General features: G+C 50.4%; 1 protein-coding gene across 1 annotated transcript; it reads right to left on the bottom strand.

The window, feature by feature from the left end:
* Nucleotides 1-240: 240 nt before the first annotated feature.
* On the bottom strand, nucleotides 241-9,842 carry LOC120512991. Its single transcript, XM_039731880.1, has 6 exons — nucleotides 9,730-9,842; nucleotides 9,093-9,214; nucleotides 8,586-8,677; nucleotides 7,700-7,889; nucleotides 4,605-4,815; nucleotides 241-377 (listed from the first exon to the last, which is right to left on the bottom strand). The coding sequence occupies exons 1-6, from the start codon at nucleotides 9,840-9,842 to the stop codon at nucleotides 314-316; spliced, it is 792 nt and encodes a 263-aa protein (XP_039587814.1). The 3' UTR covers nucleotides 241-313.
* Between the last annotated feature and the right edge of the window lie 4,118 nt (nucleotides 9,843-13,960).

Genomic DNA, 13,960 nt, shown 5'->3' with positions numbered 1-13,960 from the left:
GTCCTTCCCCCACATCAGCCAAGCAGGCTTCTGTCTGCGCTGGCACCCTGCTTGGCACAGTCTGTGCCTATGAGAAGTCCCCAGCCTGTTTCTGAGGTCTCTTTGAGTCCAAGGTCAAAATTAAGAAGGGTAAAAACCAGTGGAGGTGTTTGCGCACAGACACACACACGGAGCTGTACACATGCACAGACGTAGATGCCTGTGGCAGGTCTGTGCAGCAGCCCCGGTGCTGGGGGGAGCTGTTCACCCGCTCTGCTCCCCCAGGACACGTGGCTGGCCCCAGGGCTCTCAGGCCCAGCTGTGCCCAGGAGAGCTAGAAGTCTGCTGCCATCTGCCTGCGCTCATTCATTTCAATCTTGGTGTGATTTTGGGGATGGCTGAAAAGCAAGAGATGAAGAAAAACACGTGATCAGTTGCTCTGCTCTTTTGCACAAGGCAGCTAATCTGCACCTCAGGTTTGAAAAGAAGAGGCTGGATGACCAGCACTCAGCAGGCAGTTTCCCAATGTCTCTGTTAACATTTCAGAGAAAAAGAGGAGCAGGACAACTGCTGTGCCCTGGCATGTGTACTTAAAACTGCGCTGGTTTCTGAAAGAGCTTCACTAAATCTGACTTGGGCTATTTCTTAAATTATTTATAAAAAAAGAATATATATATATATATATATATACACTGGGTTTTCTATTCCCCAAATGCATTCTAAGAACTTTCCTCATTTCTAACTCTTGCACATCAGCCCTTTATCCAGTGCTAAAAAAAAACCCAGCAAAAATTTATAAAAATAAACCACCTGGGCTGGTTAAATGACCCATCCACTGTAACATTTATTTCAGACAGACGTACAGCCTGAATGTTCAGCTGCTGTTTGCCTCCTGACCACATTAGGGAACACCAAGTTATTATTTAATATAGTGTCATGTTATAACATGGAAGGTGTTTTCCACCAAGGTAATCCTAAGGTGTCTGTCATTTCCATCCTGCTCCAAGGAAGAGCTCTTCCCTGTGGCCACAGCATCATCTGTTGTGTGCCACATGCCTTCAGCTTTCTGCTCTCCCACCACAGCATGTTGTCAGTACCACTGATGGCCCTTACACTGCACCTACTGACATTCCCAGCATGATTCAGGATTTACAGGTGTTATCTTAACCTCCTGCAGAACCTGCAGTCTGCACTGTCAGAAGCAGAGGCTTTGTGAAAAGGAAGGGACTTCTCTGCAAGAATGAGGAGCAGCATGTTGAACGGTCTGAAGGCAGTGTAGGTGTTTAGCTGAGTAAAGGAGCAGGTCTGTGCAGCAGTTAGAGAGGAGGCCCTGGGGAAGAAGAGGGTGGGGGATGCACAGCAGATACAACAGTGGTTTCTCACCTTTATGAAATAAGAAGCCAGGCCAACAAACAATAACAGGAACAGGAGAGATCCTATAACAAACAGGGAAATTTCCCAGCCCTGGAAGGAAGATGGGGGAACAAAGGCAGAGAAGAGGCATTACAGCCATGACCTTTCCCAGCATGGGGGGGGCCTAGGAGGTCACACATTCCGAATCACAGAATGGGTTGGGTTGGCTTGAATTGAAAGGAACCTTTAAAGGCCATCTAGACCAATCCCTTGACATGGACAGGAACATCTTCCACTATTCTAGATTGCTCCAAGCCCCACCCAGCCTGGCCTGGAACACTTTCAGGGGTGGGGCAGCCACAGCTTCTCTGGGCAATAACAGGCACTCTTTCTCCCCTGCTACAGCCTTTGTGACATCCCACCTCTGGACAGTTCCAGCCTGGGTGCCAGTAGCTGCTCCCAGCAGTTGGGCCTCGGGGCTTCCTGGCTGTGTGAGTAAGAGGTCCAAAAGCAAGGGCCTCCCGACTGAAGCCCAGTGGCTTGCCCACATCTGCCCTCTCCTGTGGAGATGTCACCTGACCCTGGTCCCAGCTCCACTCACTGTGCTGGTAGCAGAGTCCCTCCTACTTACTACCACTGTGTGACATGAATGGCATATTTCTGGGGGTGACACACATATTTTGGGGGGTTTTCAGAACTCTCCCATGCATGGAGAAGGGATGGGGGCTGGCCAGGAATCCCTGGAGACAGGTTTTGATGGACTGCTCCTGCTCTGGATGCTGAGCCTACACCTGGCCCCAGACCTTCACCAGTGAGCCCACACATGTCATGTTAAGCTCTGCCAAGAAACAACAGCACATTTTGGGTGGTCAGAAACCCTCTGGTGTCAGGGATCACGCTGCTCCCATGACTTTGTGCCCTCCTGGTCCCATGCTCTTCACTTTTCTCCCCCCGCTGCTCTGAAATCATGCTGCCATGCTGCATCACTGGTAACTTGAGCACATGCTCAACCTTTCTTTTGGTGACAAAAGGGACTTGAGGTTGTCATCCCACCCAACAGAATACTTTTTACTACACTTTGTACCTCTACCTACTGGACAGAATTGACTGAAATTGTTCAACTGGGCAAAAAGGCATTTGGATTAGGGAGACAGAGCATGGCAGCAGTCTTCCTTACAAAACCAGCCAAAACCCAGAAAACATTTTCCCTGTCCCTCAAAAGCTGTAGTCCCTAAGGCCTCTAGAAGTGACTATTTGGTCTGGGTTCTTTGAATAAATGGAGGAGTTGGGAACCAGAGTTCTCTGGACTGCAAAGGGCTGTTTGCTTTGTGGGTTTAGGTTTGTCTGGCAGACACCACAAGGGTCAGCAGAGACTGCCATTCCTCATGGGGCCATCCAGCTTGGCCTCACGAGCAGCCCAGGTCACATTGTCTCCTGTTCCCCTCACTGAAATCCCAGTGCCCACTACTGTTTCTCAAGGTCCCCTGATTCCAGTGCCAGCCTGCAGGTGGGCTGGAGCAGGGACTGCCCTGATAAGGCAACTGTGGATGAGCAATTACAAGGGAAGAGGGCGCTTGAACTGGCCACAAGGAGATGGGTACTAGCCTTGCAGGTAGAGGTCAGAGACACTGCAGGAGCACTCCTCCTCCAAGGAATTCACTCTCTCCACAATCCAGCCTCCTCCTGTGGTGCAGAGTCCACATGGAACAGTCTAGGGGAAGAGGATATGTGGTTTTTCTGGGTGCAGTTCAGGACTGCTAGTAAGCTCCTAGCTATGTGTCCCTTCCAAAAGACTTGGCTTCATCCCACCCTCTCCTGCCTCCCACTCTCCTCCTCCCTCTCCTGCCAGGTGAGTCTTTACTTCTGGTCTTCTACCACTGTACACCAGCTTGGCTCCTTTGGCAGCCTCCCAGGGAAGTGGGGAAGGGGCATGTCCCACATCTCATCACAAGGGCCAGTACAGAGCAGTCTCTCATGCTGGGAGAGAAGGGAGAGACCCACTCTTGCCCCTCTCATGAAGACGGAAGAGGAATTTCCATTTTGCCAGATTTGGCATGCTGATCCAAGTGTGATCTTTGCAGAGGCTGGAGACCCCCTGTACATTTCCTTGCTGACTCTGGGACAGCACTGAGGCACAGGAATTGGTTTCCACAGATGGGCTGAGATGGGGGGGTGTGCTGGCAGTTTCCCTGTCTGTGCCCCCACCACCATGAGAGACCTGGAGCAGGGGGTTCCTGCCATTGCTGCAAGTCTAAGCCTGCAGAAAGAAATCCTGATCAGGGCTCAGCTTGGCCTGAGCAGAGACAACTCAAATTAAATACGTGGCCACCTTCATATAATACAGTAGATATAGAATGGCTTATAGAATGGGTTGGGTTGAAAGGGACTTTAAAGCTCATCTTGTCCCACCCACTGCCATGGGCAGGGACACCTTCCACTAGCCCAGGTTCCTCCAAGCCCCTCCAGCCTGGCCTTGGACACTGCCAGGGATGGGGCAGCCACAGCTTCTCTAGGGAACCTGTTCCAAGTCCAGAGAAGCCCACACTGGAGCTGTAGGTGCAGGTATTCTCTTGGGCTGGCAGCCCCACATTGGTGCATGAACTGCTTCTCTCCCAGTGCGTCCCCTTTCACAGCAGCAGGTTGCCCAACAGCCCCTCTCCCACGCTATGGAAAGCTGAGGGCAGCCCCTGTCCCAACCTGCCCACAGCAGCCTGGTGGGATGCCCTGCTCCCCTCCCTGGCTGTGAGGAAGCAGAGGTGGGGATCTGGCCAAGCCGTGCTGGGGACAGCTGCTCGGCAGTCCGGGAGAGGGCTCCAAGAGGGCAAACTGCAGCCCTGTGCTGGCACTGCCACAGCGGTCAGGGACACAGGCCTATCCCCAGAAGAGTCAAAGCTCACTGACATGTCACACATCTTTTTTCCCACCTCTAAATCCCACCCTGGGCTCCAGTTCCTGGTACTCCATGATGGAGAGTTGGCGGGAGCTGAAGCTGAAGCAGGAGCTGAGGCCAGCTTTCACAGACCCATCGTAGAGATGAGTCCATCCAACCCCTCCAGCTGGAGAATATGTGAACTTGGCCAGAGCAAACGTACTTGGTTTGACTGGCTTCTGCAGGAGTAAGATTGCTGCCTCAGTACAGCTAGACTCCCACACCTAAGAGTTTGTCCTCCAGGATAGTTTTCTAAGCTACGCATATATATACCTGCCCCTGCATTTCATTAACCTATTGCTCCCTCTTCTCACCAGGAACTTTCCTAGAGAAGTAAACTCACCTATCACGCTTGCAGGGCACAGTGTAAGATGGCCCAAGGAAGCCCAAGTGTCCTCCAGCTGTGCCAGGCTCACATGTGTAAACCAAGGCATCCACCAAGTTCTCTGGCATTGCCTTCCCACCGGCAGGAATCCCATTGGTGCTGTACACAGCTATAGTGCTGGAGCCTTCACTAGTAACAGAGATGTTCTTGGAGGTCAGGTTTGTCCCATCTGGAAATGCCAGGGAAATAGATGAGATTAATATCTAGAAGATGTTAGGCTGAACTTTGAGTCTGACAGGACAAGCTGGCAACAAGGAGGACTCCAAGAAATGAGAAACACAGTAATGGTCGTGACTGAGACCAAGTAAAGCTGCAAGGAAGCTGCTTGATGTGAACATGTTTCCAAAAAGATCAAGGTTCCTCTGAGATGCAGTAGTCTTCATGCAGCCCAGACAGAAATTAAGGTGAACATGAGTAAGAATGTGAATGTGTTAAGGTGAACAAGATAAATGAATATGCTGACAAAGCACCAGCTGAGGATGACGAGGAGGCAGCACCACTGCAGGGTTCAGTGAGCATTACAACATGAGGGAGCAAGTCACAGGCCTAGTGGGCCCTGCTTCTCCTGAAATCCCCTTGTCTTGGTACCAGCAGGAGGAATTTTTGGTCCTCCCACCCTCCTGCATTAGCAGAGGCACATGGGGAGGATTTATCACCTTCTCAACTGGAGTATGACAGAACAGCCCAGGCAGAACAAATAGAGGAAAAACCAGGAATGAAGGACAGGAAAGGCAAGGCAGAATTGTTCTCCATGTTGTGCACCCTCTTCCATCTGTTTCCTCTAAAGTGCTGAAGCCCCTGCCCATGTGTATGAAGACAGACCCCACTCCAGGCCCATTTCTGTTGTAGTGTGCTTTTATGCTTTGTAATACTTTGTAATAGTATGGGTTTTGTATCCCCTTATTTCCCCCAAATGATATACCCCTTTTTGTACCCCCTCTCTCTACCTGTGTAATCATTCTCCTGTGTTGAGACCATCCCCAAATCCCCGCCCTGGCTCTCTGTCAGTCACTCAGCATCCCATCCCCTCTATCCAGAACTTTCGGTCCAAGTCGTCGAGTGATTAGTCCGAGGCCAGGGGTCAGCCCCCTAAGTATTATTTTGTACACTATCCCAAATGTCCATCCCTAAGGTTGCATCCCTGGAGGGTCCTTTATTGGTCAGCAAATGTATCTACCCTCGGTTTCCTCCCCCCCTTTAAATGTAATTTTGAGATTCCTTTGTTTTACTCTGGGCAAGGGGCACCACTGAGGTGTGGGGCTCCCTGAGGAGCTCTGAATAAACCTTGGGCTGGCCCCCTGCTGAGAGTCGGCCTTTTACCCTCTACCGATGTCTCCAGTGTCTCTTCTGATGCTAAGGTGACTGGCCTAGCTGCCCTCGGTACCCTCGGGGCACCAGAGAGTGTCCCCCCACTGTCAGGGCACCAGAGAGTGTCCCCCCACTGTTGGCCACTTTGGGGCTGCCCCCCTGTTGTCTGCTGACCCGGGGCTGGCTGGGGTTCACTGGGAGGCACCCCCAGAGAGAAGGAGACACATTTTGTTGGACTCACCATGCCCATGTTCTTCATCCAGCACAAACACAACAGCCCTGTGACTTCAACAGTGCCCTGCAAAGGGATGCTGGCATGTGCCTTCCCTGTCTTCCCTGAGAAGAATACCAAGCTGAGCCCTCTGGGGCTGGTGCCAGGCTTCCCCTCCAGCTCCATGAAGCAGATGTGGGCATTGCCACTGGCCAGGCACAGCTCACTGATGTGGATGGCAGGAGGGCCCAGCACTGTGAAACTGCTGCACAAGTTCTCCCACAGTGGTGTCCCCATGGTCACCTGTGGGGAGACACAAAAGCTGTTGCCACCATTGACACTGTCATTTCCTTCAGGTGGAGTCACAGCTGCTCACAGCATTATCTCTTGTTCACCTGAACACCTCCTGAGGCTCCCTGGTGAGGCAGGAGGATACAATAAAAATCACAAAACGGTTTGGGTTGGAAAGGATCTTAAAGCTCATCCTGTCCCACATGGGCAAGGACACCTTCCACTATCCCAGGCTGCTCCCAGCCCCATCCAACCTGGCCTTGGACACTTCCAGGGATGGGGCAACCACAGCTGCTCTGGGCAACCTGTGCCAGGGCCTTACCACTCTCACAAGGAAGAATTTCTTCCTAATACCTGACTTAAATCTGCCCTCCTTCATCTTAAAGTCATTCCCCCTTGTCCTGTCCCTCCAAGCCCTTGTCCAAAGTCCCTCTCCAGCTTTCCTGGAGCCCCTTTAGACACTGGAGGGGACCCTAAGGTGTCACCAGAACCTTCTCTTCTCCAAGCTGAACAACTCTCTGAGCTTGTCTTCATAGGAGCAGGGCTCCAGTCCTCAGAGGATCTCTGTGGAGATTTCATCTGGACTTGTTCCAACAGCTCCATGTGTCTCTTGTGTTGGGGGCAGTACAGGACTGGTGATTCTGTCTCACACCAGTAGGCCTGGCTGCTTTTCCTGTTGTAGAGGACCAGCCAGTATCCCTGGAGGTCGAAGATGTCTGTCCAGTATAGAAGAATTCAATGTATACTGCATCCTCTCCTTCCCCAGGGTTGTCTGCATTCACCTCATTGTTGAGTAGCTTGGCAAGTTGCACAGAAGGCCCTGGAGTCCCTTCTGGTATCTCTGATGGGACACCTGGAAAGCAAAAATGTCCCAAATACGGGCCTAAGCACCCAGCTCCAAGGAAACAGACAATGTTGCACAGTATTTTGCTGGGATGAGACAAAATTTAGCAGAGGACTGAAGATGTTGGCTCACACTTTTATCATTCATGTCCTTTATAGTCCTTAGAAGAGGAGTACAGGCAACCCACTGGTTAATACCAGCTGTAACAACAGGGCTTGCTGTTAGTTCAGACAATGAGCAATATGGGCTCTAGTAGCAGGATGCAATGGAATTGGATGAGACTTTTGCCAGGTTGCAGAAAGGGAGGGAAGAATATTTCCCTCTTCTAGGAGAGCCAGATCCACATGTCCACCCTCAAACACACAATATCCCCCATCCTGCAAAGATGATCATCAGTACCTGGAGGCAAGTCCAGCACATTCATATCCCTGAGGCAAGACCTTTCTGCTCTGATGTTCCTTCCATCAAAGTTCACAAATCTGGGTGTCTCCAGGAAGGTCAGCAGAACACTGCTCAGCTGCTCTTCTGACCTGGCAGTCAGCAGAGTGGCAAATACAAGACCCAGGTCCCTGACAGGCTGCTTTTGGCTCTGCAGAGGCAAGCAGAGAACTGCCTTGGTTTCCCCAAGTCACCAAAGACCCACTTCCTCCTGGGACAGGCCCAGGGCTCACCAGCTCATCTCTACCAGAACTGTCCTCATGGTCAGACTGACTCGGGGCAGCTCATCCCATCAACACAGCACTGGGAGTTCTGCCTGTGCCTGGGGCAGAGGCACCCTGGGAGCAAGCCTGTGTCCAGCTGTGGGAGCACCAGCACAGGAAGGACATGGACCTGCTGGAGCAAGTCCAGCAGAGGCCATGAAGATGACTTTGTGACTTAGAATGGAATGGTTTTGGTTGGAAAGGACCTTAAAGACCATATTGTTCCAATCCTCCTTCCATGGGCAGGACCCATAGATCATATGGATCAGAAGGTCAAGTAGACAACGAATGCCGTGCAGAGATGTCAGTCCTGCTGCCACCTCTGTGGCTGCCAATGCCCAAGGCCAGAGCAGCTGGTGGTCTGCGTGCTGAGGCAGCTGGGGATGAAATGCTCTGCAGAATGTGGAGGAAGAGCACCATGCTCTGCCCAACCCTGGACATCTCTGCCATCAGCACCAAGACCAAATTAGATGGATCCATGCCAGGAGGACACAATGTGAGAGGAAACATGGCCTGAAGATCAAGAGCATGTGGGGCATTATCCATGGGAGGTCCCTAGACTGCTCTGCTCCTGCCCAGCTCACCTCTGAAGTAGGCAGAAGAGACTCCAGTACTGCTGGATCCTTGACCAGAGTCAGCAGAATCTCCTCCTGCTTCAGAAGGCACTCCTGGCAATCTAGGAAACAAAAAGCCCAGTGTTACCTGGCCAGTGCTAGCTTGGTCATGGGATACAGCTCATCTTGGATGGGTGCAGGTCCATTCCTGCTTATCCCTGTGGGACCAGGGACAATTGAGTCTCAGATGTGGGAGCAAGAGGAGCAAAGGAAGGAATAGGAATGTGCTGTGGATGAGTGGTGGCCCTGACGTGGCTGTGGGCTACACCTTCTCCTGATATGGTTGACTACACTCTAGTCTCAAATCATGTTTCAGGCCCATCCAGAAAGGGTGAATCTCTTTCAGCCATTAAGCCATGACCTTGGTACTGACAGTTACACCCAGAGGTCTCAGGTCCGGTGCTTGGCCATGCAGACAACAGGCAAGAATGTGCCACGATGGTTTCTTGATTATTGCCTGTCTCTAACACTCCTCACTCCTCTTCAGGCACTTGGCCCCTTGCTGCCTCTGCTCTTTCACTGCTCCACTGCCCTCTACCCACTGTGTCCTCTTTCTCTGTTCTCCCATCTCACAAAAGTCTGAGGATTCTAGCATTTCCCTTAACCCACAAAGACAATAAGGAACCCAAAAATAAAAAAGTGAACTGAACCCAGAATGAGCAGTAATCCTGCTTCCAGTCCTTGGTCTGGATGAAACAGGGATTTCCTCCTGAGTCAGGCAAACAATGCTGAGGTCCCTTCCTCACCCTCATTTTGACCTGAAATTCCATTCTGAAGCTAAGAAAATTCTTTTATAATTGAAAGCAGTACTGAAGAATTTATTAAACTGACCATTACACTTTCATAAACAATAAAATATTAATGTTACAATCAGCAATCAACTGATCAGGAAATTCCTCAAGTACTTCATTCTGAAGCTGCACCAGGACCCATGTGGAGAGGTGAGTATCTATGGCCTTAGACAATGATGGGACTCAATATTGCCGTGAGGAGACCCTGGTCTGGAGGTGGCACTTGTCTCCCGGTCCTGTCAGGGTTTGGGGCACAAGGCTGTGGTGACCCCATTTGGGGAGCAGCCCTAGTGTCCAGCTGTGCTTCCAGCCCGGCCTCTCACCGCTTTTCCAGGAAGGCAGGCCTGCCAGGGGTCAGGGTCTGCAGCAGCTCCAGGTCCTGTTCCTCCCTGCTCGGGTACACAAAAGCATCCAGCAGGCTGCTCTCCAGCAGCATTTTCCCTGGCACAAAACTGCTGCTGTGGCCTCTGTACAGGGCAATGGCAGCGGGGCCACCTCTGAGGACAGGATGGGTGGTGCTCTCTGGGAACTGCACACCAAAGTAAGGAAAAATGAGGGCATGTAAGCAACACCTGGGCAATACTCACAACATCTCTTTGGTCCTGGAGAGCAGCACACAAGGACTCGGAAGGTGGCTGGGATTGTCTGGTTAGTACAAATGTGGGATCTGCTGCCCCATCTTTCTGCTCACAAACACCTCTTATGTATGTTCAGCCTGAATTTCCCCATTCATGACCAGATCCACACTGTGGAGGAAGCTGGAGGGGGAAATCTGAGCAGAGTTCATCCTGCTGTTCTGGTTCTATGAGCAGAGAGCTGATCCACGTGTGAGCAGGCGAACTGGGAAGCCAGTACTGATGTGGCCTTGTACAGTAACATTAACTTTTAATTCTAAAAGAGATCTGCAAACTCAACTAACCTTTCAAGTACCAGTTAGTACACAACAGTATTTAAGAGTTTACACTTTAGCATTTAACAATCTGTGGTTTTTCCAAACATAAACTACACACACACATACAGTCAAAGCCTGGGACACCAGTAAGGGAATTAAGGTGGAGGTTTAGTGGAGTTTTGCAATTTCATGAGCTTCCTCATTTCTTTCCTTCTACGTACTGCTTCCTTCACAGACTGTTTCTCCAGGAGGAATTGCTGAGGCCATTCATAAAAAGGCTTTCATATTTTCAGAAACAGGCTTTCTGGCTCTGTAAATGGCTCCAGGGAACAAACATTAAAGAAGGAATCGCATGAAAGGCAGAAGGGTAAGGAGATGTGGTTACTCCTTGAGAAGTGCCTCCAGGACATTTGCATACCAATGGACAGCCTTATGCTGGCAACTATTTTTCACCCACCTGACTAATCTGGTGGCTTTCTTCTGTCCTGGAGAACAAAGGAAGAGGAACTGATGTAATCTATCTTGACTTCTGCAAGGCCTTGGACACATCCCACACAACACCCTTGTCCCTTGATTGAAGAATGGACTATTCAATGGCTAAGGAATTGGCTGAATGGCTGCATCCGAAGTGTTCCAGTCAACATGTCTACACCTAAATGGAGAGCAGCAGCAAGTGGTGCCCATTAGATGTCTGTGCTGGGACTGATGTGGTTCAGTATCTTAATTTAATGGCGCAAGTGGTGGGCCTGAGAGCAGCCTCAGCAAGCTGAGCAGTACTGGAGGGCAGAGATGGCTTTTGGAGGATGAAGGAGTGGGACTATGGGAACCTAGTGAAGTTCAACAAGGCCATGTACAAGGTTCTAGACTGGGGTCAGGGCAATAAAAAGTACCAGTACAGGCTGGGGGGTGAGTGGATCGATGGCAGCCCTGTGGAGAAGGAACTTGGGACACTGGTGTAATCAAAACCAGACCTGACCCAGCAAGGTGCCCTGGCAGCCCCAAAACCTGCTGTGCTGGGCTGATCCTGCCGTGTGGGCAGCAGGGGAGGGGGAACTCTGCCCCTCTCTGCTGCTCAGGTAAAAGCTCCAGAGCACCACCTGCAGAGCTGCCTCTAGCCCTGGGGTCCAACAGCAGAAGGATGTGGAGCTGCTGGAGTAAGACCCCTCGTGTCCTCACACATGGGTGGTTTGCCACAACACCAGAGCAGGCCACAGAAATGCTCCAGAGGCTGGAGCCCCTCTGCTCTCTGAAGCCAGGCTGGGAGAGCTGGGGGTGATCACATGGAAAAGAGACAGCTCCAGGGAGACCTTACTGTGGCCTCCTAGTACTGATAAGGGGACAGCCCCACTGACAGGAGGGGTATTGGTTTTAAAGTGCTAGAGGCTAGATCTGGATTACATAAATAAGGAATAAAAGTTTTATGATGAAGGTGGGGAGGCCCTGGCACAGGTAGCCCAGAGCAGCTGTGGTTGCCTCATTCATCCCTGGAAGTGCCCAAGACCAGGTTGGAGCAATCTGGTCCAGTGGAAGGTGTTCCTAGGGCAGAGGGATGGGACAGGATGACCTTTAAGGTCCTTCCCAAGCCAAACCATTCAGGGATTCAGTGGAAGGTTTCCACACTGGCATCTCTCAAGGGAGGACTTTTGCTCCAGTGCTCCCACAGCTTTAAGTTCTCTCAGTATGAGACAGGCGAGCTGTACAAAGACAAGACTAGAAGCTGGGGCATTGTTATAAGCTTCTGTCCCAAATCTGAAGTGGTCAAATTAAATCCGCTTCTCAGAGGGTGCTCAGCATGGAGTCACTTTAAAAATGCCTTTTAAGATGATTAAAATCGAGTCATACAGTGTCATTGGGTGGAATGATGGAAAACTTTCCCCTAACTGCTTGAGATATCTTAACAAAGTCTCCTCAGAAAATTATGTCAAAACCTATCTCCAGTCACCTCCTTGACTGGTATCAGTCTTGAGGGAGAGTTAAACATAATCCTTACAAATTTCCTGCTTAGTCTGAAAACTGGTTGTGTTTTCACATTGCTTTCCTTGACCCACCCTCTTGGTCATTTACTGCTCACAGCCCAACTCATTCAGATGGGAAATTAGAGCACCTTTCCTGAGGAAAAATCAGAGTTCAAGTGGACAATCAGATCTTTTACATGTGGTGTGAGAATATTCAGTGCAGTTTGAATTGTAAGGAGTTCAACTGTTTAAAAAAAGTTTCAGTTATCAAAGTACTTTTATGGGAACCAAATTTGTACAGGAAGACTGTACTCCCAGAAATCATGAGTCAGTGAGTTATACAAGACATTTGCAGAGTCAGCATCCCCAGAATCTTCTTTTGAGATTCTCAAAATAACAAAATATTTCTTCCTTCTCTGGTGGCCTGGAAGAAATTGAGAGCATTGGGAGGAAGTTAAGAGGGCAGCTACACACAGCTGGCACACGTGTGACCTGTGCTTGCAGTTGGTGCCATGGAAGTAAAGCCCTTGTGGCCTTTCTAGGAGTGTGTGTATTTGCTGTGGGTGACCACCATGTTCCACACAGAGAAGGGGGTTACTTCCAGGAGATGTGACACAACCAGGGCCAATGGCAGGGTGGCTGCAGGGCTGAGAGCAGAACTGTGTCTTCCCAAGAGGCAAAGTAAACTTGGGCTGGGGACCTCCATTCCTAACCTGGGCTCTGCAGGTCTACCACTGCCACACCACCTCCTCTTGTTTGCCCTGAAACTGCCTCCTGCCTCTTTTTGCTGCCCCTTAGCACTTGCACCAGGCAGAAGAGTAAGCAATCAAGCCCTGTTCATTTTCTTTGGACTGCTCACATTTCTAAAACCTCTGCCAGGGTTCTCCTCAGCTTTTCCTTTTCTAGGTGTTCTAAGTTATTTTTTCTGTGGAAGCATTTCCACAGCACTACCCATCCTGACTGACCTGTCTGAATGCCTCCAATCCTAATACATCCTTTTTGACATTGATGTATTGAGTCGCACAAGGCACAGTTAAACATCCAAGCAAACCACAAATTTATACAGAGGCATAAAAGCTGTCCTCCATTCTTTCCTCTTCTCCTAATAATTTCTGATATTCACTTTGCTTTATATAATTACTTTTTCAATAATTTCTAACATTTTATTTGCTTTTTTATTTGCCACTGAGTTCTGAGTCCCATTTTCACTGCTCTCTCAGAATGCCAAACAACAATAAACACAACAGCATTCCCCAGCCCCAAGCCTGACTGATCCCTCCTCCAGCCCTGAGGTCATCATCCACACATCAGTCCTTACCTGGGGCTTTGCTTTGTGCTGTGGACAAGGAGGAGTCCACCTAGAGAGGTTTGGCCGTAGACATCCACAGTGAAATAATGTTTTTGGTCCGGCTATCCATCAGCACCAAGACAGTGTCCCTCAGCACGGTGAAGTGGGGCCCCTGGAGCTCTATGAACTCAAACTTGCCAGAAGAAGCAGAGGGAAGGACCTCACTGATGGCTCAGGAAGCAAGGACCTCACAGTGGCTGTCCCTGCCTGGTGTGGGCAAGGCCACTTGGAAGATCCACTGAGAATCTTTCCCATGGCACCTCTCTACTGACTCATCCACAGTCCTCTAGGTGGGGTCCTCCAGGAAAGCCTCTCTGCCAGGGGTCAGCACCCTGACAAGAGTGTCTGCTCTGTCTGTC

The sequence above is a fragment of the Passer montanus genome, unplaced genomic scaffold (genome assembly GCF_014805655.1).
Source record: "Passer montanus isolate IOZ18808 unplaced genomic scaffold, ASM1480565v1 scaffold8, whole genome shotgun sequence".
NCBI classification, from domain to species: Eukaryota; Metazoa; Chordata; class Aves; order Passeriformes; family Passeridae; genus Passer; species Passer montanus.
The sequence above is the reverse complement of the archived record's forward strand: the minus strand, read 5'-3'. Positions and strand labels throughout refer to the sequence as shown.